Source organism: Triplophysa rosa, linkage group LG2 (genome assembly GCF_024868665.1).
Source record: "Triplophysa rosa linkage group LG2, Trosa_1v2, whole genome shotgun sequence".
Lineage (NCBI taxonomy): Eukaryota > Metazoa > Chordata > Actinopteri > Cypriniformes > Nemacheilidae > Triplophysa > Triplophysa rosa.
In genome coordinates this window covers 21,979,701-22,005,310 of record NC_079891.1, presented here as the reverse complement: position 1 = coordinate 22,005,310, position 25,610 = coordinate 21,979,701, and the positions used below count along the sequence as shown (strand labels likewise).

Here is a 25,610-nt window from a genome sequence, read left to right as displayed (position 1 = left end):
GAATCTGCAACGTCTGAGACAAAAAGCCCTCAATTCCAAGAGCTTTATTAAAAAAGTGCCCTGTGCAGTAAACTAAAATGTTAGAGGCAGACATAGTGTGGCAAAACATTTTCATTGTTAGTGCTTAACCACCTTTAAAATAATTTTCGTTTAAAATTTAAAATAAGTTTGTTCATATTTTTTATTCATTATTTTACCTTAAAACAGCCAAGCATGTTTTTACAGTGTTGACACAACAAAAGGATTTCTGATATTTTCTGAAAAAAAAAAGAATTAAATTATTGGTGTAAGAGGGTTATATTCAACTCAACACAGAAGCTACCATGAGCATTTTTATAGCATCTTTTGACTTTTTTCTAGCTTTTTCTTTTCCTTTCTTTCATGGGCCTCTAATATTTTAATAAGAAATATAAACTACCAATTAAGTGAATGTTTTTGATGATTTTAATTTTAAGTAGATGACAATGCGGTGACAAAGCAAATCTGCAGTGTGACAGTATTCTTTTAAATTAAGCAAATTTCTCTTCATTTTTATTTCTGTAATGTGTTCTGACTTTTACATGTTTTAATCTTTATATTAGTTTATTGGTGTTTAGGACGTTTTTTTTCTGTTGTACAGTACAGTTGTACAAAATGCCTATGTCAAACCAATGTTCCGTCAAAAAGGAACAAACCCATCCACTGGGTTGTAATTTATCCATGCTAGGTTGTTTTAACCTATTGTTGGCTCAAATATAAACTGGGGTTATATATGTATATGTATTGGGGTTCATTTTTAAACCAGCGGCTGGGTTTGTTCCTTTTTGATCCAACTCTGTGTCAAGAATAACCCACAATTTTTTTTAGAGGGGATAAGGCCAAGATATAAGGTCAAATAAAATGTACAGTAAGGTGTGCTCTTCCGATAGCCTACCATTGTAGCATTTACTGTACACTGTAAAAAACATAATTTTTCAGTTTTTTTTTCTTTTACAGATTTTCCATGTATAATGTAAAACAAAGTAATTTTAATGACACCGTAAAAAACACCAAAAAATGTAAAATTACAGGAAAAGACTTTCATGTTTTTTTATGGTTTATTTCTGGCGCCCCAGCTGCCAGAAATTTCCGTTTTTTTACGGGACAGTGACAGACCTCATATGAGTGGCAGTCAAGTAATAAAGGGATAGTATATTTTGTCAGGTGCAAACAGTTCAACAGTTGGAGTCACAACAAGTAAACGTTGTAATTCATAATGATTCCTCGAATCCTGTAAAACACAAACTACAGGGTCAAATTTCATAAATATTTATTTCATAATAATGAACAATATTTACTACAGCAGAGATCTACAGCACTTCTTCAAATAAATGCTAAAATAGCAATAATAATAGTAATTTTGAGGCCACATTGGAAACACACACACATTTACAAGTAGTACTTGGCATTAAAAACAATGGCAATACAATATTTTAAGACACTTGGTGTTTTTTTATTCGTTTTTGTTTAATTCCGATATCACAGAGATTCTGCAACAGTCTAACAGTTAATATTGATATGATACAAGATACAAAACCACTGTGAAAACAGTTAAGTGAAAAGAGGGAGGGTAAAGACACGCAGATATGCAAAAGAAATAAAAACTAAAAAAAAATAAGTCAGTCTAGCCAACTCACCCATTCCCCTTTAAGCAAATAAATAATATTTAAAACTTTCATTTACAAAAATATTTCCATGTTTTTCCCTGGCACTCCAGACTGCTACTAGTGTTGAGTGGTTCACAAGGATGAAGAAAGGTTAAGTGTTAGAAGGTACGAGTGGGAGGGGCATGCATTCAGCCAAGCAGTTTATCCTCATCTTATCCTCTTGTTCTTGTGCTGTTCCTGAGGCTCTTTCGTAGGCTATATTCTGGTGTCATGCTTATGCTGAAATTCTTAACATCTCTGAGTTTGAACTGTAAACGGTAGACTTAGTTGTCTCTTATTTACCCAAAATCAAACATGTAATATATGTGACCCTGGCTTAAATTCCTGGAAGTTTCTTTCAATTTCAATTTGTCAGATCCAGGAAAAGATTGAAAGTAATACATCCTAATTCTACACTATTCATACATAAAATCCCCTGTACTTTGTAGTGGGATTGAATGGAGGCATGCAGGTGATCCAGAGCCCTTTTCAAGAAGCAACAGCACTTTAAAAATGCATTGACTGTGTAGTTTGAAGCCTAAATGCGGTGCTCATGGGTCAAAGCTTATACATTTAGCACAGTGAGCTGCAGGAAACTCCAACAGATAGGCCTACAACAAAATCCCAAACTGGATTCTGGAGTGGTTTGTTCTCTGCCTCATGAGAAACACAATTCATGTTCTGTCCGATAGAGGGCGCTAGAGATAATAGGGTGCAGTAGAGAGAATGGCACTTGTGGGAGACTCCTGCCCTTTCTGCTGAAGAACTGCACGTCAGGGTTTTACGAACACGTTGAGGGTGGAGGCAGGTTAAACCATAACCTTAATATAAATATACAAGAAGTTTTATTTGTCTCGTCCATAATACAATATCTAGAAAGGTATATACTGTATATCTATATATGTTTCCATTCTGTGTTCATGTGTGCATCTGGTTTGAGATGCATATAGTTTTTACAACTTTAAAATAATCACACAATGTACAAATCACAAACATAGAAAACATTCAAAAACACAAAAGGAGGAATTAAAAATGTTTCATTCTCAATCTTACATTCAGGGCTTGGAGTTAAAAGTATATTTCAGGTATGGTATTATATTTTATACCATATTTTGTTCTTATGGCTACAAGTTTGCTACAAAGCTGATGTAGAACTTCCGTCATAGTATTCATATAAACTACCTCAATTATGATCTCATTTTTGTTTTTAGGAATTCTTTCGAACAGAATTCTAATATGATCACTGATCATTTCATTTCCTAATTGTACTTCTGTCTCTTCTGTAACGTAAACATAAGGTCATACACACACATTTTCAGACTCATACATCCACTAGGGGTAAATTCTGACATCACACTGTAAACTCCAAGTGTAAAGCACACCGCATACTGCAGATCAACGGGCAGACTGAGGAACATCAGTAAATTCAACGTAACGTGATAAAACGCAGATTAAAAAGCAAAAGATAAGAGGATGCGTAAGGTGAGAGGTGCACTTTGATCCCACAAGCTGTGATTGTCATCACTTTAGGTCCAAAATATCCTCCTCAAAAGAAGCAGAGAAGGTAAAAGGGCTGGCCGTGGGTGGGCTGTCATCTCGTGGCTCCATCTCAGAACCAGATAAGCACAGCCGGTGGATGTCAGTTTCTCCATCTACAGACTCCATTTCCACTCTGATTGAAGATATCTCATAGTGAGTATAAATCACTGGTTTGCTTGAGTCTAACATGCAGAAAGAACCTACAGACACTTACTGCTCAGTGATAATGGTTTCTGCTGTTCTCTTTTGATCGTCCTCCTTTGCTTTCTTGCTCATTCTTCTCTGTTTCACAGAGTTACTGTCTGACTTATTGCTGGGTTCCTCAGTCAAACCTAGAGGTACAAGGTGCAAGGGCATCACGTCAGACATTTGGAATACATGTGATATAAAACTTTTCAAATCTCTTTCATTGAAATTAATATATGACATGAATGTTTCATTGAAGCTACATTCAAACAGTCAATCAAAAATATAAAAATCCTGTAATTTCATTATGTCATTCTAGATGTGCAGAGCCGGACTTACTAAAACTCCATAGCACCACCACCAGTTCAAAGTTTCACAGTTGAATAACGTAAGTCCTAGAAATTCTGTTTTCCTCTGAATCCTTGGATCATATCAATTCAAATGCACCTTATGGCATCATTTTCCACACCAAATTTTGTATGAAGCATCAAAAACTCTTCATCAGAAATGTTCACATGTATTTCTCTTTGTGTCCTTGACCCCATAATTGCTGCTTGCAGCTATATTTTTTATTATTATTATTACTGTTATTTCACTAATTTATGAAGTGCAAGGCTTTGATAATCACACTACGGCAGGTCAAAAATGACAGAATCTTCTGTATTTGGTGAACTGTTCATGTTAACGTTATAGAAGCACCTGCATATCTTACAATAGAACAAACATTGTTACAGTACATACAGAGTCGGTCAACTTTCAGTCGACTTAACATGTTTGAGTTTATGGCTAGTCTACAGAATTCCATAAAGCTTATTTGCATTTATCAGATATGTTTCTCTTTTACTTGAACATCACTGTACTAAAAGTTGAAATAATACACAGATCTGTATCCCTTGAAGATCTAATGTGCAACTCTTCTACGCAATTACGCTGCAGCAGCTTTCCTGTCAGATGCCCACAGGACCACACGTGCCTAATGATATCGTAGCTTTTAGCTCAGGAACACAAACATCAGACTCACCCAGCAGTTCTTTCCGTGTGCGGCTGGCGATTTCTTTGATCTCCATCCGGGACAGCGAGAGGGAAGGTGCGGTTGAGATCGTAGGGGCAGGGGCTATCATGCTGGAAGCGGGGGCTGTGACTACTTTATTGACCAGTGGAGACTTGAGCGGTCTCTCTATGCTCCGGCCAACTAGGTTACTCAATGGGATCTTATAGATGTGTTTTGATGGAGCTTCACCTTGAAGAGAGAAAATGGTGGTTGGAAAAGATGTAGAAAAATAGGTGCTGTTTGGCATCACTTGCATGTACTTTTACAGATATATACAGAAAACATGTGAAAACTATTTGTGACTCAACTCTAATGTGATGACTTGTTGAACCATGTTTTTCACTTAAACTGTCCTGCCCCAAAACTATTGCCATTGGTTAAACTAATGTTGATACAAGGTATGGATAATGCACAGTTCCACAATACCTACTGTACACACCATCCATGACTGATAGTGTGGTAGGAGATTTATGTCAGGCACCTTTTATTGAGCTTCATAAACAGTTTTCACGTGCGAGTTTGATGACACATCCTTGCTTAAAGGGTAAGTTCACCAAAAAATGAAAATTCTGTCATGAATTACTCACCCTCAAGTCTTTCCACAACCGTCATATCTTCATTCATCTTCGGAACACAAAATAGTTTTGATAAGGTCTGATGAACGAAGGTTTCAGTTGTGGAACGCCTTGAGGGTAATTCATGACAGAATTGTCACTTTTGGGTGAACTATCCCAATGATGTAGGCAACCCCAAGAATAATCAGTCTCTAATTTCCATGTTTCTCAGAATATAGGACAAGCACGTGGGGAAAGCAGGTGTTTAAAGGGGAAGGTACAATTTTACAGCGACAGTGCTGGCTGTCTGCTTATGATCAACAATAAGCCAAAGTTATGTAAAAATCCCTTGCTTTTTGTGGTCTTTGTTGCTTTTACCAACAGATATGATTGAATGAGAACAGAAAAAAAATAAATTTTTATTACTCAAATAAGTGCACCAGTGTCTCAATAAAAGAGAACAAACAAGCAACGACAAAAAAGCTGTTAGAAAAACCTTTATAAGGGAAGTTATAAATTATAAAGTTATCTCTACTTTAAGAAAAACAATGAGTTGTAATGCGCATGTCATGCTATTGGTTATTGACGTGCAGTGTACTAGTGATGGTGAGCAGGCACGATTGCTATATTGAATGCAGTGTATTAAGTATGCACATTCTGACTTGAACATTTAAAATGAATGGTGATTTCAATGAATAGTGATTTAGAAACATTAACACGTTATTTAAGGCTGTATGTCCACCGGAGCATTTTTAGGCGTCAAAACATCCACTTGTCTGAAAACCGTCTAGACAGCCGCTTGTCTGAAAATACCGGCTGCGGGCGCATAAAAGCTTTTTTCAGTCGAGACGCTTTGGTTGCTATGATATGGGACCTCCACTAAAGTAATGTGTTATTAGTATCTGATTTTACAGATTCAATTCAATTCAATTTTTATTTATATAGCACTTTTCACAATGTGCATTGTTCCAAAGCAGCTTTACAGGAGCAAATAAGAAAAACACAGACAGGTAAAACACAGCACAGTGCATAGACCAAGCAAGATCATTCTAATAAATAATATCTAATAAATAAATGAATAAATAAATAAATAAATGCAGTCTCCCGGTGAGCAAGCCAACACTGCACTGCTGTGGCGAGGAACCCAAACTCCAATGATGAATAATGGAGAAAAAAAACCTTGGGAGAAACCAGGCTCAGCTGGGAGGGCCAGATCTCCTCTGACGTGTCATAGCTGCACTCAGTGACCCTGACCAAAGCCACCGAGCAACGTCCACGAAGAACAGGGAGAGCCCACGAGCCGCGACCCAGGAAGCCCCACCCGCCGAAACCGTGCAGGTCCAACCCGGTCCCATTCCGCGATCAACAACAGACAACAGAGGGACAACCAGGGAAAAGTAGTAATGGCATAATTAACTTTATTCCTCTGTTGTCCGACATCGACCACAAAACAAGACCAACCAGACCAGACCAACACAGTCCCAACAAATGAAACGCCCCGAACCACAACCAACAAGCCCCCCCACTCCCTACAACACCCACCCAGCTACCTCCAATCAAAGTCACTGAGTGCAGCCATAACTTCAAACTGCTGTCGTGTGATGTAAGTTTAGCATTAAATACCAAGTATTGTAAATTTAGCATTTATGTGACTGCAGATGACTCACTAAACAGTCCGGAGAAATGAATACTCAGGGGACAGACTCCAGTTTTGTTTTCAGTCGTTCTACATAGATATGTGGTTATAGGAGTATGATGTGCTGATTGGTTGGTGTAATATTTGTTCAGCCCCTGCGGCTCTGTGATTGGACAGCTGAGTAAAAAGTGACATTGATAAGCTGAATGTTCTTCTCCAAGTTGAGCACTTTTCAACTCTTGCTACTTGGCCAAAAACGCTGAATAATTACGCTGAACGATGCGGCTGAACATGAAAAAAACACCAGCTGCTGGTGTTTTTTAAAAGCACACTACTTCAATTAGAATCGATTGTAAAAAAATACTGGTCGCAGGATATACAATCCAGTGGACACGCAGCCTAATGCTAGAAAAAGAATACGTATGGCAATACGTAGGCAACAAAAGCAAAAGATTCGGTTATAGACAAATTTAATGTCCATCTGCATACATAGATTTCCAGGACAGGAAGGATGCTTCCCCTTTAAGTTAATTTAGGAAAATTAGAGGATAATAATTAAGCACAGGATTGTTCTGTTATGAAACCATGCGTGTTTCTGGAATATGCTGGAAGTATTCCACAGATATCTTTGCACCATGGGACAGAACGATACGATGCAAATTTTGTTTATATGCAGATGCTAAACAAATATTAAAAGTACAATTCATACTTATATAAATTCTGTATAAAATTAAACACAAGTTTGCTATCAGATGCGAAATGGGATGATATGGTTTTATTTCCTTTGGTGCAAAAATGCAGATGACGGATGATATGGATTTTGTCACAGCCCCTTATTCTGCCTGTCTGTGAAGAGAAGCACTGACAAAAGTATCCATGGGGACACGGGGATCCATAACTCATGCCGCAGAAAATGTGTCCCATTTCCCTAAAGCATCACTTCAGGTTACTTCCATTGTTTATTTTTTGTTGCCAATGGCATCAATTCTGTTTCTTACGTTCTCTCATTGCTTCATTGAGACTTCACAAAGGAAGGGACACATTATGTTCTCTGCACATTTTACAGAACACGGTCTGCATGCATCTATTAATTAAATAAAAGGCAGCTTGAGTCTCCGTGGCAACGTGCATTAGCGAGGCAGCGTGGGAAATGTAGGCAATCAGAAATCCCTGCAGTACCTTCAGAGTCTTTAGACATGTAGAGGGATAGCTTGGTGCCGTAGGGGATCCGAATACAATCTGGACCAGGGATGGAAAAAAGCATTACATTAACCCGACCCACGCATAGGTCAAGAGACAAATACACTAAAAGACATAGATGAGAACAGATATACACTTTGCACAGTGCACTCACTAACCACAAACAGACCCAAGATTTATTTGATGGAAAAACAATAGAAGAGCCACAAGATTCCTGTCCACAAGATTCACGTAATTTACATACAGTATTATAGGCTACCAGAGAAATTAACCCCATTCAAACTGAGAGACCAGGAGAGCTACTGCTGCCCCCTCAAATAAAATGAGTCAAAACAGGTACATTATGAACATATTAGAAACGTAAGCCTACCATCTCCAAGTGGTGAAGGGAAGACAGGCATCTCGTAACCAGTGGGAGTCTGAGGTGAACTCTGGGAACTAGTGTCTCTGGAGCTACAGTTAGATGCTGAGTTTATAGGTGCTGATGAGATGAAATAGATATCAGACTAGGGAGAAAAAAAGAGGGAGAGATTGTGATGATAAATCCTTGAGATGGAACATACAATTATTACACACAAGGAAACATTATATAGATGAAAAGGCTAGTAAAGAAACAGATTTATATCATTACAAGAACATACTAGAACAATACAGAACTGAACAGCTGAAGATTTGTGGATGACAAGTGTCAGGTCAAAAAAGTATCACAAAGAGAATTAAAATCTAGAATCTTGACTTTAAAGTTTTAGGATTTTGAAATTTAATAAAATTTGTGACATTAAGTGCTATAACAGTCAGGGCTCGACATTAACGCTTGTCCGATTGTCCGGGACAAGTGAATGCTTTGTATGGGCGAGTGAGAGAGAATTTTACTTGCCCGACCGGACAAGTAACTTGAAAAAAAAGACAGTTCGACATACATGTAGAATAATAAGAATATGTGCATTAGACAGTGTGTTTGTGTTTAGTGCGTTTGTCGTGGTTGTGCTTGTTTGTGTGTGACAATAATCAATAGCGCACCGAACCGAGTCCATGTAATGTTACGTTAACTAGATGCGGACGTGAAATCCTGTTATTTAAATATCATCTGGCTGTTCTGCGTGTCTGAGTGAATTATGTGCACAGTTTAACATACAACACGAGTGGTCAAGGATTTAGCTGTGTCTGCACTGTATGAGGATATGAACACAATGAACCTCATCTCCAGAGTCGCTCTGAGAGTTTTTATTCCGAGCGTTTTACTGTTTGAGTGAAGCTATCTGCAAAAACACAAAAACTCAAGCGTCTTCCCGAAGACCGGTCAAAATAAAAGTCCCTAGCTAACGTTGAGCAATATAGTTTTTTGCATTTATTAATCTTTGATAATGTTAGTAAGTGTCAACATAAGTGTTCACTGTTTAGAAAAATATAAAACAATAAATGCTGAAATGAACACGAATTAAGATGAATAAATGCCATAGATGTATTGTTCATGGTTAGTTCAATACATTACCTAAACAATACAACCTTATTGTAAAGTGTCATTAAACCACACATGATGAAACATTCTCAACTCAGGCATATCATGGATCATCAGGATTTGCTCCAACTTGGTCCATGTACATGCCTACATGCTATCAATTAATTTACCTTTACCTCAGACAGAAAGTATACTAAAATATCATTTTTATTAGAAAAAAATATTCATGAAATAAAAATTGCATTGCATTCGGAATTTGACTCAGACTTTTGATGTCCACTGTGTATAAATGCTTAAGCACCATTTTGCTTTTGTTATAGTATTAGAACACTTACTCTGCATGCCGTGAGTTGAAGTTCTGGAACAACAGCTGTATACACTAGGTTGCCATTAACGACTAGTCGAATCTCTATGGAGTCAGTGGTGAAGGCCAGGATATAGGGGAATGCACACACTGTGGAGCAGGAAATGACATCACTGGATTATTAGGTGATTTGTAAATCTGCACAAGGTATTTATGCCAATACAGATCAATGAATATAATAAAAATGCAGTACAATTAGCTGCTACAGGTACTAACCAATAGCATTGGGCATTTGGTTCCAGCTGAAATGGAAGTCTGAGGAGTTTGGCTGAATCATGGGTGTGGCTCCATTAAACGGACACACCTTCTTATAGACACAAATATCTATTAAAACAAACGTAAAACAGTATTAGAGGATCAGACTGAGACACATATAAACATAATCACTAACATTTCCACAAGAATAAACACGAACTGTTATAGCAAAGAAGAAGTCCAGCCTCTCCATCTTCATATACATCTATGGCAGCAACAAAGTTCACCTAAAGACAAGCAAAGTAAACCACATCAATAATCGCCTTTTAGGAAACGCAAATGGTTAAACATCATGTGGAATGCACAAACATAAATAATTATTCTCAGAGTGTAAAAATCTTGGAATTTATTTAACTGCATCTTAATGTTAGAGTATTGCTCACCCGGTTGGCATCCACATGATGTAGTCTATAAGCATCTCCCGTGCTCTCATTGATCAAATCAAACTGATGTCTGTAAGCCACACATATCATGTGATCATTCTCTCCTGTTGGACCATCAACCAAAGCCATGACCACCGGGGAGTCACACAAACAAATCTCCTAAAACAGAGAAAAGCACACATTAGCCAAACGTTTATTTTGAAGTATCTTTTCTATACGCTACAAATAAATGCGTGTAAATTTAAATGCATTTAATGGATTTTAAGTACAACCGATGTACACTGACGAAACGTTACTCTCATTACTGAATCACCTATGTTAGTGTGAATTCAATTGATTTCCTACCCGTATGTATTGGAACTCTTCCACAGGCGTGTCACTAGCTCCCGTCACCGTAGCAAAAGAGCCTAGGCATTCGAGGCGTGACTGTTTCCTGGTGATGAGAAGGAGCTTGTTTCTTATCGCTGCAACGATTCTGAGCTCCACTGCGTGGTGTGTGTTTATTGAGTAGAGATGGCAGCCTGAGGAAACATCATTCTATTACCTTTAAAGGTCATAAAATCATTTTCAGAAATCATTTTCTTATTTTAATATGATAAAAAAACAAGCAAATATAGACAGTTTTAAAGCAACAACATAAACAAATGTTACTGCACACGCGCGCTTTTATGGACTGCCCTTTACTACCGGTACACATTCGCCTGCCTGTATATTATTTCTGATAACAAGCAAAAGAAACCTAGAAGAACCGTTACTTGGCTAAACTTGCCTCTCTAATATTTTGAATTTAGACTGCGATACCAACCTCAACCGCTAGATGTCAATGTACCATACAGTTTCTTTAAATGCGACTAAACTCAGGACCCATTCAACAAAAAATGTATTTAATAAAAATGAACATACATCAAAATTCAACAAATCGTATATTTAATACAATTATTATACAATAAAATAAGAATATAATATATAGTATTATAATATATATATATAATTATAAATTATTAGACTAGCCAGACCGATAAACAAACACAGACCGGTCGATGACACGGTCTATACATGGTATTAGAAAATAGTAAGTAGTTACTGGCAATGTGGATTAACTAACCAGAAATATAGTAATACCAACACAATCTCACAACAAAAATGTAACTATTTTACGATGTTGTGAATCATACAAAAACGTATAGTTACTAGAAAAAGCAAAACTGAAGCCTCACCCCTAACCACGCCCCATCCTTAATGTCACTGGCACAAAAGAAAATCGTACTGAAATGTACTAATGAGATCGGTGAGTGTACTTTTTTTTGCCAGATACTGTTATGAATAGGTTTGAATATATAAGATTATGGTCTGATCCTCAACATTGATATTTCAAGCCTAAAAATTAAACAAATTAATATATATAAATATATTCATATTTACATAATATAAACAAATTATAATATAAACAGATTAATATTTGAGTAAAGTTTTTCCTACCTTTGGTTTTCTCAAGCTTGTTCTCTCGGCTGTCGCATTTGGTACGTACAAGCTGTCGCTCCTCTATCCCTCGTTTCAGTGTGCTCAGTCTATAAACATAAAGACGAGCATCTTTCCCTGTGACAGAAATATGAGATAAATGAAACCAAATAAAACAAAAACTGTTGGACTACAATTCTTAATCTGCACACATTTGTGCGTTCCCGCAATAAACAAAATGTTCACAAGAGTGCGGCTACTTGCATGCTGTTTTGCCAATGCCACATACTGTACAAATAAGAGCTTTCATTACTGCTACAGTACACTGTGGGTTGATACTAGCCCAGCAACAAATAAATGAACCCGTCGCTTCAGACTGAAAGACATCTTGGCTAATACAACATGTTTGGTTTTGAAATGCCTGTCATTGTGAATGACAAGTTGCTTGGTGACGGGGCTGATAACAAATTCATTATTTTCCTTCTGCACAAGTAATGCTTTCCATTCAGGAGCGAGAGTCTTGCTGGTTTACACCGTCTTGAACTAATGATCAGAACAGAAAATGATGGCAGACACTAAATTACATGGATCTCTGCTCTGTGCTTCACTCCATAATGAGCCGAACAATGCAAAAGTTCTGTGTGTGTGTGTGTTACTGTTTTGTGGTGTTCCTGGCCATCTAAAGATGCTCATTAAAGTAGAGACCAGAGTTTTCTATAAAGTCTCATTCTTTCTCATGGTCTCTCTCTCTGTTTCCACAACGCTACATACTGTTTTTCTGCCCAAATAAAAACTGTGCCATATTTCTAGGCACATATAAATATAAACACACATTTCTTACCCTTATCTGCTCTAACAATGAGGAGGTCCTGAGGTTCAAGAACATGCATTTGTTTGACAGTTAGGGTTTTGTCAAATACTTGCACTGGAGGCAGGGTTGGTGAATCTAGACCAGAATAAAGAGTAAAACATTAGCTTATGGTCTGCAAAGTCATTTATTAAGATAAATAGTCACCCCAAAACAAAAATCTGTCATTATTTACTCCTTGCGTTGTTTAAAAACTGCATTTTTTGTACTTTCATCCTTTTGTGGGATAATTTAAGGATTACCACTACCTGCTGTGTTGGAAAGTTAACCAAATACTGGCGCTAAATTTTCGAAATATTCTATAGACGGTTTCAGATGCAACGACATAAACAAACGTTATGGCCCAAACCTTAACTTCCGGTAGACCTCCGCAAAGAATCAATAACTGTTGAGTAGTTTTAACTTAAAGGGACAGTTCACCCAAAAATTCTGTCATCATTTACTGCCATAGTAGGGAAAATAAATACTATGGGAGTCAATGGGGATGAGATCTGTTTGGTTATTAACATTCTTACAAATATCTTCCTTTATGTTCATCAGAACAAAGAAATTTATACAGGTTTGGAACAACTCGAGGGTGAGTAAATGATGACAGAATTTTCAATTTTGGGTGAACTGTCCCTTTAATGTAATTCAATTAATATACAATAAAATATTAATATAAACTAATAATAATATTATATCAAAACAACTGTATGATAATTATAATAATTATATTATTATTCATTATTATTATTAACATGCGTGTGTCTGATGAAACGTCTATATATATATATTGTCAATACTAGGATATTGTGTCACCCTTGGATTGAATAAAGAAATAATTTTCCATTATTATATTATTATTTTTCATCATTTTTGATTAACTGTTTTGAAAACATTGCAGAAACATACACTACTAAGAACACTAAGTACATGGAAGGGAATAGAATACACATGTAGCCAAGAAAGTCTTAAGGGCACAGACTTTGTGGTCTTGGATAACATACCTGCATTGGACAACAGTGGATCTGATGCTAAAAAGTGAACACATATCGACAAGGTTAATTTTAAAGAATTGATGTTTAATGCAGCATGTTGTCGTTGTCCTTCCGAAACCTTGAATGTCCAAATTCCAAACAACGTACGTTTTAAATGATTAAATACTGCGTTGTCAAAGTTGAAAAGCACTTTTTAATACTTTTTATTGGTTACAAACATGAAGGGGGACTAATAATAATGACTAATGGCAAAAGATAAACATCATGAAATATGGAGATATGATGTTTCAGAAGGACAGCAGCAATATATGCAGTACATTACAGTATATTATAGAAACTAAAATGTTACACCCTTAAACATTTTACAATGATTTACTCTTCTGCTGTTTAACTACTATTATGATACACATATGTCAATCAGAAAAAACACAGGTAACAAACGTTTGTATCATAAAAAAATGGCTCACTCTCCAGTAGCATGACCCCAGCTGAATCTGTGGCCACTAGTAACGACTGTCCCCATGAGTCTCCACAGACTATGTCGTACGGGAAGCTACTGCAGAAAGACTGTGACTCCCATGGCTGTGGAGAAAAGCCAACACAAAGTTAGAAATCACTTAAAATCACATTAATGGCACTAAGAGCTGTTCCCTCACCTCTTTCCTGCAAAGACCTGTAGTGACTAGACTGGTGGGTGCATCACCTCTAACTATAGTTTTCAGCTTCAATGCCTGGAAACATCATTTTATATTCATTAATCACAACCATGTAATGTTCTTCATGTTTATATCATTACAGTAATACTTTTTTTGTATACAGTATATCTTTTCATATGACCTACCTGTCCCACGCGGACGAACTCAGCCTGACGTGCTTCCTCTTTTTTACGGGCAGATTTGGGAGACTCTGGCAGTACGTCGCTGAAAGAACGTCGGTTCAGCATGTTCTGCGGCGAGAAGGGAACCTGGAGGAGCAGTACAGATAAAGAAGGGTCTGAGAGACTGACCCCGAAACAGCTGGAAAGGCAGTGCAAAGCCAGCATTGACAATCTCCAACCCAAACAAACTATTCAGGATTGTGACGCAACAAACAGTAAAAGCAATCTGTACCATGTAAATCAGATTTTTGTTTTTGCTTTAAAGTGATGCAACAAACTTAAAATGTTTTAGCAGTTATCTGATTTCTATTTCAAGGCCAGCAGCCCCGTCCACAGTGAATTCTAACGGGTTAAAAGTCCTGTTATGCAAATATATATGTGTATATGAAAGACTGGTACAGAAAATATATATACAGTATAAAAGTTTAAACAATTTAGTGGCCCACATAAAAGAGCAGATGCTTCTCTCAACAGGTCACTTCTCCACTGTACTGAATGCGTATCCGGTAATGTCTGTGCATCTGTACTGCCCATTTAGCTGCTGGGAGAATGTTATATATCATCTAATTAAAATTCATAAGCCAAGCTGATATGGTTTATAAAGTGTCCGTCCCCCTCCACCCACCCACACATTTCAGACTGTTTCTATATTCCTGTTTAACAGAAACAGACAATAGAAGCAGTAGTGGAAACATATACAGACAATACTAGGAGGCCAGTAAGCATTTCCAGGGCAGGCTGACAGGAGGCTGCAGAAGAATAAGAGTGCACTTGAAATCTGTAGTACAGAGTGTTCAAAAAACCCAAAGGCTGTTGGAACTGTGAGAAAGAATGGCGTGGAAATCTGAAAGTACAGTATGTGGCAGGAAAAGAAAGTGATGTACTATAGAAGCTTGAGGTAAACTGTACATAAATAACAGAAGAGCAGACTCTGTGCTGAACAGAAGAAATGTGCGCTCATACCTTGTGCATGTCAGGCATGAGGTCCTGGTACAGAGACCTGATCAACATGTCCAGCGTACGCTGACGTTTCTGAGCAAAGGTGGGGGTCTCAAGAGTGGCTTTTTCTCCATTTATTACTGAAGGAGACATAGAATGATGAAGTTAGTATTATATAACAGAGTTATCTGAATGAAACATCATGGGAAATTTTAGGGTTATGCGTTTAATAATATCTGCTTTTTAATCATTAACTAAAACAAACAATTAAAGTAATCAAACAGGTGTATAGACTAAAGTCATATTAACAAGAAGGACTTAAGGAACAGTTCCCCCAAAAATGAAAATTCTGTCTTCATTTTGGCTACTACCATAGAAGGAAAAGTTGCTTTATAAATGTCCTTGTTCTGTTGAACATAAAAGAAGATATTTTGAAGAATGTAGGAAAGCAAACAGTACTGTACAGTTCTGTGACTACCACTGTAATGTTTCCAACTAAGGTAGTCAATGGTGGCCAAGACCTATTTGGTTACAAGAATTCTTCCAAATATCTTTCTCTGTGTTCATCAGAACAAATAAATGTATACAGATTTGGAACAACTTGAGATAGAGTAAAGAAGACAGAATTTTCGTTTTTCAGTGAGCTGTAATTGTACTCCATTACTGCACTGATGTTTTTTTTATTTTGCATAGGTAACATTAAACCTGAATATTTACAATTTTACTCAATTACATTTTTAAAGGACAAGAAGGTAACAGCCAATGTACGCAAATGCTCCCATGAAAGATTTAAAGCCAATAAATCCATTTCAGTGTGAAATGTAATTGGCCTCCACTACAGCTCTCTGTCCTTGTTAAAAGTCCTCTCATCAGTCACAACAACACAAGATCATTGACCTTACTTTTATAGATTTTTAAAATAGTCGTATTACTGACTTTAAACGATTTAATAATGAATCACTATGCTGGTGTGAATACTAACATTTAACTAGTAAAAAGTCCCTGAACTCCTGGTGGTCTGTGAAGAGTGGAGGTGAAGGGAGGGGTGGTCCAAACAGTGGCACAGTCTCCTCTGAGAAAATTTTCAACCTGCAACAAAAATAATGTTACAACCCACACTAATACACACTCAAAAAACAACATTGATGAAATACATACGTTTATACCTGTAACTATCATTCTGGCTATTATACCGAACTAAGGCAAAAATATCTGTGAGGTAAGTTGAGGAAATGATCAAAAACAATAGCTCCATACTCAAACGACCAATTTACACAAAAAAATGAAATGTTTACACACCTCTTCGACATTTTAGATTTTCATACATTATGTGTACTGTGTTTATAGGTTCAGCTGGTTTTACGTTGGAAGGATACGTGTGAAATGGGATCGGATCATAGAGGGTTTGAAAGACGGGGAGGCATCGTCACCCTCTTGAAACACAATTGTCACAATGTCGTTTCCAATGTGTCTCTTTCTCTCTACCTGCGCAGAGATAAATAAATGACATTGGTGAAAGCTGTAATCATACATTCATGAAGCGCAATTCATAAAAATCACAAGACGCTATTATACCAATCTCTGTCCTTCAAATATTAACATAATGAAGGTGAACATGTTTGATTTTGAAAAAGGAGATGTGTCTGGGTGTATCGGTGTGTATGTCCTTCTTGTGTGAAAATATATGACCTTTGACACCTCGAGCCTGTTAGTCAGGAAGGATAATTGAGCTTGTTAATGAGTCTGAACCATTAAAAGTCAATAAGGAGCTTTTATCTTTATCTCAAGAGCAGACACACATCAAATATCCCCTTAGACTCAATTACCATATGACTGCCCCACACACATCAGTATCTCTCTCTACAGACACGAATGCACACACACAAACAGACATGCTGCTGGCCGTGGAGTGTGAGAGGAATAAGTATTTACTTATTTCCATGACAAATTCGTTTCTACTGATTGTTCAGTTATGATTCTCCACCACAACCTGCCACTTCCTCCCCCACACGTCAAGATCCTTCCAATGACACACATGCTGCACTCGCAACACTCAAACAATTAGGCTTTCGAGACTGACATAAATGTTTCTAAAGGTTTGACAAACAGGGTTGGACCTTCTAGGATTAAGAGAACAATTTTATAATGCACCAATTGTCATTATTTACTCACCTTCATGTTGTGCTTAATTCATATTGTGTTATTTGTTTGTGAAACACACAAGAAGAAAATTTGAATAATCTTATCCACACGATGACTATCATTGCGACCACCTGTCACCATCTGTCAAGCTTACTATGAATGTAGCCCATGCAAATTTCCTTTTATATTCTGCACATCCGAACTGATGTGATCTTTTCAGTAACAATACATGCAAGATGCAGTATGCATGCAATAGATTTTTGGAGTTAATGACATCAAATATAGCGTGACACGTCAATGCAACATGTTTTAATATGAGCGCGGATGCAAATGACATTTCAGAGAGTAGACAGAAGGGTGAATAATGACTTGTGTTCCATCTGTACCTCACACAAAGCAATAAAAGTGCATAAAAATAATGCATGTGCCATATTGACTGCTTTCATGGTGCTTTAAAGGGTTGCCGGCTGTGGCTATGTCACTATGAACTGTCTTTGTATGAAATAAGGCTTTACAGATTCTTCCGAATATCTCAATTTGTCCTCCAAGAAAAAGTCATGTGTGGAATGACATGACGGTCAACAATGAAATAAATGTCATTTTTGTGTGAACTATTTATTTAAAAAGAAGTACAATGTAATATTAATATTTAATATATTTCCATAGTGATTTTTATGTCTGTAAGATGTATCCGAAATATCTGTAAAATGAATGAATAATGTCCTGTCAAAAAGTACTCTTTTTTCTAGCAAGAAGAACAAGAATCACTTTCACCTATGAATGATGCTCAATTTCAGAGTCTTGGTTTGTCTGCATTTGTGGTTATCGAAATATTTTTGTGTGTACAAGCTTTCCTGCTTTTTTCACGAGCAGCTCGGCATTGGTAAAGGTGCATATTGACACAAAGGGCTGAAGTGGCTCTCGGCTGTAGAGTGCCGAGACCCTGAACCGGCACAAATTCTTTGAAAATCCTGCTATTGTGAACACTTGCACGAGCACTCCAGAGTATAAGAGCTCTACTTGTGCTCAATCAGACATATGAGCTGACAGAGAGAAAGAGAAACAGAATAAGTGAGAGAAAGGAAAGGATTACCATGTGATACAATCTAGAGAAGAGGGGGGTTTGATGGAGAGAGACATGAGTAAGAGACGGTGAGACAGAGAGAGTGAAATGATTGACGCTTGATGTAATCAGGATATGGAGCCGAGGGGCAAAATGAAGAAAGAGAGAGGGAGAGAAACAGAGAGAGAGGGAGAGAAACAGAGAGAGAGGGAGAGAGAGCTGACCACTGTGATGTCCAGGGCTTTTGGATGTTAAATATAGCTGTTTCCCCTTGCCACCTACTGAGACACAGACTGGCTCCTTTCTACCTCAATGCTGGGATGCTGGTATGCTCATGTCTACAACAGGCTTCTTAACTAGCTTTATCTGCAAGCCTCAGTTGATCAAATTTGACCAGAAAGACCATGCTGGTTGAATTACTTCTAAAACTAGACTTGAATAGGAGAATTATTAGAAGCACGAGACTCAGCAAGTCTCAATTTGCTCTACCTTTAATCTCAGTCAAAACAAATGAGATCTCATTTATGAATTTTCTTTTGTTGGCTTCTGTGAGTCTGTCCTACAACTTACCTGTTGCTTGTTTTCTTTAGAATAAGGTAACATGGTGGAAACATGGAACATGAGCTCATGACCCTGATAGACTGTGTAGATGGAGTTTATTCCTGTAGTGTCATCTGGAGAGAGAAACAAAGTGAGAGAAATCATAGCAAAAAGGATCTTTGGTTCATTTAAAAATGTTTGTGTCATGATGATACTGTTCACTTTATTTAAACAATTCGTTTTGTTTTAACACCATTGTATTAGGTTTTATGTTAAAACACAATTGCATTGTGTTAAATGGACTTAAAACAGTTATGCTTTGGCTTAACTAAATGTTTACATTTTATAATAACATGTTTCAATCAAGTAGATTAAAAACATTTGATGCTGGTTCATTTTACTTAAATAAATTTTAAATCAATAATGGTGTCACAGTCCCGTCTGTTCCCTGCCTGTTTCTCCTGTCTTTCCTCCTGGACTTCAACTCCCATCATCCTTCATGCCCCTTCACCTGTCCCTCGTCGCCAATCACCCTCACCTGCCAGTCATCAGCCCCATCATCAGAACTGTATATATTTACTCCTGTGTTCACTGTACCTTGGTCTAGTCTCTGTTTTACTTGCTGTCAAGTTACGCTGTTATTTTATTATTTAGCTGTGTTTTGTATTGTTTCATTGGATTCTTGATTAAACTCTCGCACGTGTATCTACTTGTCTGCAGTCCCGTTACAAATGGACAGTGGTTCCACATAATGGAAACATGTTATCTGGACTTAAATACTTTTAGTAGGATGAATTTAATTGATTCAAGTTATTTGGACACTGCTGTTTAAGTTTACCCAATTCAGTTTAGTTCATCATACACGTGGAACCACTGTCCATAATTGAGTTAGTTAGTTAGTTTAAACTATCATTTTTTTGAGTGTAGTCTTACTTTTAGTGTCCAGTCCTCCTCTATAACCCGCCCAGCCCTGTAGACAGATCGTGTCACCAAGGAGATTCAGAAATTTGTCAAAATTCTCACTTCCTGTTTCTGTAAAAATAGTCCAAACATACAAAATCAACACAAGATATGTTTTATAGGCATGTAAACTGTTCATATACTGCAGAAATATGAAACATATTGGCGATTATTATTAAAAGTTGGTCTGTGCTCACCATTGCTGAACATTTCATCATCTGTCAACTGTCCATCTTTGGCATAAAGAACACCAAATTTAAAGTTTACACTGCCCTGCAAGCACATAAAAAACAAACACACATTTTGAAAATACTCACCCCAGTGTGACATTAACTCATGTGATGAGCATTTAGGGGGGAATTCACTACAGATGAATTGTGCGCACAGTTGATAGCACTTTATGGATGTGCATGTTTCTCTGCTTTACAGTAAACATTACATTGAATATTTTTTCATCACACAATACATACAAATAGATTCAATACACACCTCTTGTTCCTCCAGCACCAATAAATCCTGAAAAACACAAAGCAAATTAGATCAAAATGTCAATTTTATCTCAGCACAATACTGCAAATCAGTTCCCAACGAGGTTACATTTCCAAATGTTTATGTAAGTTGTACAGGGTGTACATGCATTCAAATGTCCACATGCAAGCGACAATGCCTTTTGATTAGTACCACACATTTCCACAAAACCGAGCTGTCTGGAGAACAAGCATCCCTATGACAGTGCCTGTCTCTGAATTCAAGAAATTATGAAGAAGAAAAACAAAACAGATGAGAAATAAGAGCATGCAAGAGTTGATTGACAGGTGGTGTAGATGGGCACCTTCTGAATCTCTGGGTTAAGGATCTCCCTAGGGCCCTTCTCGAAACGATCCACATTCATGGCACTGGCGGGAAGTGAAGAATTGAGAGATGTAAAATATAAAGAAGAATTGTGAAATGAATGCATTTTAATCTATTCATTTCTCTCCAATCAATTCTCCAATCCATACGCATATACAGTAGTACAAACAGACTTACCTTAATATGGATTTGACTGATAGTGTTTTAGTTGGACTGTATGGAAGGCTTATTTTTAGAGTACCCTGCAGGGGAAGGACACATTTGAAATGAGACAAAAAGCGCATATATGAATGGATGACATACTACACCATTGCCGCAGGCTATAAAACAGGGTTGTTTAATAACAGAGGCCTTGTTACTCATAGGAAAGTTCATGACATATTAATACTGTCACACAGGGCTTGCGGGTGTTTTGTCAGTTTTAACACACTGGGTTGTCAGACAATGGATGTAAACAGCTTAGAGCCACTTCAGGAAGAGGTCAATCTATCATATGAGTCACTGCCTGAAACATGACGCACACACAACCTGTTACCTGCATCTGTCTGACTCACCGTCTTGCGCCAGAGGATGGCTCGATACTGTGGGACCCTCTGGTTGTTCTGGTCGGACAGAACCACAGACAGAAAGAAAGGGTTCTTCTCTGCGTCTGTTCCCACATAGTTCTGATGGACTTCAGAAAGAATAAAATCAGTATAGACAAAAACAAAAAATTGCAGTCTTCTACAATATATGAAAACAATTTAGGTTTCTGCATACGTTTCATGATAATATGAGCTATTACAGTATATTGCTATGGGTGATGTCATTAAGTTAAAATACTTTCTCCTGCCGTGACTGTGAAAAAGCCTGTTTGTTTGGATCTATTGCTGGAGCATCAGAATAAGAGAGAGAGAGGAAGAAGATGGAAGCCTGCTGCTCATGAAGAATATTTTAGACTGATCCTGTCCAGGTTTACAGACAGAAGACAAATGAAAAGAGGCTGAAATCCAATTAGAAGGCAAGATCTGGTTTGTCTCTGCATCTCCAACCTTCCTCTGTAGCATTTTCTCTCTCTCTCATTCAATCTCTCTCTCATTGAATAGAAGGTATTTGTAGTGATTTAAATCAATTATGGAGACATTACACAGCATCCGCCTTCAGAATATGTGTAGCGGTAATAGTTTATTGTGTGTTTTTGTAATTGTGTGTGGGGAGAGGGCGATAAGGAAGGACAGGGGAGAAAAAGAGGGTGCTGAGGTGTACATGTGTGATAGTGACAATGAAGACAACCTGGAAGAATTTAAAGGGATAGTTCCCTCAAAAACTAAAATTCTGTCATCATTTACTCACCGTTTGTCATTTCAAACTTGTATGGCTTTCTTTTTCCTGCTGAACACAAACGATATTTTGAAGCATGTTGGTAACCAAACAACGGTGGAACCCATTTACTTCTATTGTATGGACACAAAACCAATGCAAGTCAAAGAGTGCCGCCGTTGTTCGGTTACCAACATTCTTCAAAATATCTTCTTTTGTGTTCTGCAGAGGAAAGAAAGCCATCAAGGTTTGAAATGACATGAGGGTGAGTAAATAATGACACAATTAAAAAAAAATTGGGTGAACTCCAATTCTTTAAGTACATTGGGAAAGCTATCCCCATAATCAACCTAATAAACTAAAAATAATAAAGAATATATATATATATAAAAATATAAATAATAATAAAAAATATAAAAAATTGCACATCAAACAAAATGCTTATTTTGAACTACATGTTGTCATAAGCATTTGCATTTTCTTTTACTGCATTTTACAACCTCTGCCAAATTTCAAAAGGAATAGCATTTGTAATTAAATTTTCTATAGTTATGACTCCGTAGTGCTGTGAAAGGGAGGGGTGGAGTGAGCCATTGGTTGCAACTCACAACCTCACCGCTAGATACCACTAAATTTCATACACTATACCTTTACATTTACATTTACGCATTTGGCAGATGCTTTTATCCAAAGCGACTTACAGTGCATTTAAGTCTATACTTTGTATACTACTAGTCTACCTTTAATAATTGTAAAGTGAAGCAAATATCATTAAAATCACTAGGTTCCTGATTACCTTTTTTAAATATGTACAATTTCTTGATTTTTAAGTCTACGTTGACTATTCTTAACAGAACCACATTTCAGTTTTTTATAATTATCTGTCACTATCTAAGAAATCAAATGCACCTCATGTTGTAGCCAACAAAAACCAATGAGTGGATGTGCTTCCTATGTTCAAGTGTTTAAACAAGGTCATTGTTTAAATTCCCGTGGAATACACATGCTGAAATGTATACCCTGAATGCACTGTAAATTGCTTTGGATAAAAGCATCTGCCAAATGCATAAAAATGCTCCCAGTGCAAATCTTCACTTTCACGTGTTATTCAGGAAAATGTGTGTGTGTGGATGCAAGAGAATTTGCACATCATGTATGTGCCTGAGCGTCCAACCTTTTCCCAAGAAGTACTTGAAGTACCATCTGGTGTGGTATTCTGGGTTCTCCAAATGAACATCAGTCCTTCTCCATGTTCCAGGTGTGTAGTCAGAGGTCTGCAGCAAAAAGGTCCATTAAGATCTTAACCCCAACATCTTAATTTAAAAATGCAAATGCCACTAATGTTCAATAGGACGTTGCTGTAGTTCACACACAAACATGGACATGTCTGATATACCTCGGCTCAACATTCACCCAATAATCAAAACCATCATGCACCAGCAAAAATTCAATTGATCTTTTCAAGCTGACAAATTGTAAACGATCCAAGGAAGCAAAAGCACATAAACAACACCTCCCTACAGTATATATACTCCCTGATCACTATGGCGACAACACACCCTAAATCATTGACATCCAATCAGAGGTCTGTTTTGGTGGGCTAAAACATTGATGGTTGTCATAGCTACAGTCAGCTAGTTGAGATGAAAAGGACAAGTGGATGGAGAGAGGACAGGAAAACAGGAACATTGGGGACTGATTGAATCACTTGGCTTCGATTCCCGTTTCTACTGATACATGTGTGTTTCATTGAAACACCTCCAGACATGCAGTTTTGGTTTGTTACTCACTGCCAGAAGATGAATAAATGTGTTCTCTCTATTTTTTCCTCCGTCCTCCCACTTCCCTTAATTTCTCTAGAGAGTCGGACTCGTGATCAGAAGGTTGCCGGTTCGATTCCCAGGCCGTCAGGTAACAACTGAGGTGCCCTTGAGCAAGGCACCTTACCCCTACTTGCTCCCCGGGCGCTGCAGTGATGCCCACTGCTCCGGGTGTACGTGTGTTCACGACTTGCTGTGCGTGTGTTCACTACTCCCTGGATGGGTTAAAATCAGAGGTCACATTTTGGGTATGGGTCACCATATCTGACTAATAGGTCACTTTCACTTTTCACTTTCACATTTTATCACCCCTGTGCCTGCACTGCTGCGCTGACTTTAACCCAAAGCCATCAGTATTGTGCATTTGAAAGTGTTCAAAACCTTGACGAATCGCTCTTTTGCCATAAGAACTTCATCAACAGTTTAACCTCTAGCCTAACAAATTTCATAATACGTCTATATTTTTTATAATTCAGCACATATACTACATACTCTCTCACACACATGTAACAGGTAGACCTTTAAATTCTTATATACGATAACGAAATCACAAATTGCCACGCTACAACTCTTTGTTTACAAATTAATAAAATATTGATATCAGAGATTCCATGAGTCAGGAGACTGTAGTGTACACTGTGAGTTTATAAACGTTTCCATTAAATGTGTGATATCAATGCACAGTGCTCAAAAGGCTGTTTAAATATTATCCTCCATTGAAATGAGTGGAGGCTTGGACCCCGAAACAGGATTCCTTACTTTACGACATAACAAGTGGAAGGACTGCTGAACACAAGTCGTCCAGCATATTGGAACAGTAAAAGTCAATCGTGAAAACAATAGGTTACCCTCGTAACCCCGGTTCTCTGAAACATAGAGTGGAGAGATCCACCTATGGGAAGGGCATCCGTACCTGACCTCTGCAGAAGCATCCAATTGCACCAAGTGTGGCTAGACAGACAGAAGCGCGCAGCCAATGCCAGGTAAAGACCCACTCCCTTACCTGAGAACATATAAGGTCTGCCTGCGCTGCTGTTCTCTAGTAAATATATTCGCTTCTTGTGCAGCAAGCGGGGCAAAGCTGGTGGATCTCTCCACTCGATGTTTCAGAGAACCGGGGTTACACGAGTAACCTATTGTTCTCTTTCATCATCTCGTGTTCAAGATCCACCTATGGGAGAGACATGGACAGCTCCCCGATTGCCCAATACACTCACAGTGAGGTTCTGTGAGCCAGAAAAAGACGGTCACCCCCAAGGGAGCGGTGCTCGACACGTCCCAAAATCATGCTCCTGGTAACCCTGATGCACACACATAGCTGCCGTGCGCATGCAGGACAGGAAACATGTATGAGGCACACGCATGTAATTAACCCAGCAACATATAACATTCAGGCAGGAATGTGAATGCATGCTTGGTGACATGAATGTGCATGGCAGGACGGCCCATTCAACCTTAGTTCCTTATTACAATGTGTAAACAAAAGGTAAAGGAATGTAACAAGGAGGGGCTATGAAGACC

At 37.7% G+C, this 25,610-nt stretch overlaps 1 protein-coding gene across 4 annotated transcripts in view; it reads right to left on the bottom strand.

Annotated features, from left to right (window-relative positions):
* Positions 1-45: 45 nt before the first annotated feature.
* garnl3 (GTPase activating Rap/RanGAP domain like 3) overlaps positions 46-25,610 on the bottom strand; it is a 74,077-nt gene continuing 48,512 nt past the window's right edge. For all 4 annotated transcript variants that reach the window (XM_057350711.1, XM_057350729.1, XM_057350718.1 and 1 more), the window contains 28 exons: positions 23,444-23,543; positions 21,525-21,643; positions 21,148-21,212; positions 20,951-21,014; positions 20,608-20,634; positions 20,316-20,391; positions 20,092-20,190; positions 19,189-19,292; positions 16,790-16,898; positions 16,580-16,625; positions 16,396-16,502; positions 15,438-15,553; positions 14,439-14,561; positions 14,254-14,328; positions 14,065-14,179; positions 13,607-13,633; positions 12,591-12,695; positions 11,771-11,887; positions 10,637-10,812; positions 10,292-10,450; positions 10,069-10,135; positions 9,870-9,977; positions 9,625-9,743; positions 8,201-8,336; positions 7,810-7,869; positions 4,411-4,629; positions 3,418-3,535; positions 46-3,336 (listed from right to left, as the gene is read on the bottom strand). In XM_057350711.1, coding sequence (XP_057206694.1) covers positions 3,186-3,336; positions 3,418-3,535; positions 4,411-4,629; positions 7,810-7,869; positions 8,201-8,336; positions 9,625-9,743; positions 9,870-9,977; positions 10,069-10,135; positions 10,292-10,450; positions 10,637-10,812; positions 11,771-11,887; positions 12,591-12,695; positions 13,607-13,633; positions 14,065-14,179; positions 14,254-14,328; positions 14,439-14,561; positions 15,438-15,553; positions 16,396-16,502; positions 16,580-16,625; positions 16,790-16,898; positions 19,189-19,292; positions 20,092-20,190; positions 20,316-20,391; positions 20,608-20,634; positions 20,951-21,014; positions 21,148-21,212; positions 21,525-21,643; positions 23,444-23,543 — 2,907 coding nt within the window. In that variant the 3' untranslated portion in view covers positions 46-3,185. The remainder of the gene's footprint in view (positions 3,337-3,417; positions 3,536-4,410; positions 4,630-7,809; positions 7,870-8,200; positions 8,337-9,624; positions 9,744-9,869; positions 9,978-10,068; positions 10,136-10,291; positions 10,451-10,636; positions 10,813-11,770; positions 11,888-12,590; positions 12,696-13,606; positions 13,634-14,064; positions 14,180-14,253; positions 14,329-14,438; positions 14,562-15,437; positions 15,554-16,395; positions 16,503-16,579; positions 16,626-16,789; positions 16,899-19,188; positions 19,293-20,091; positions 20,191-20,315; positions 20,392-20,607; positions 20,635-20,950; positions 21,015-21,147; positions 21,213-21,524; positions 21,644-23,443; positions 23,544-25,610) is intronic.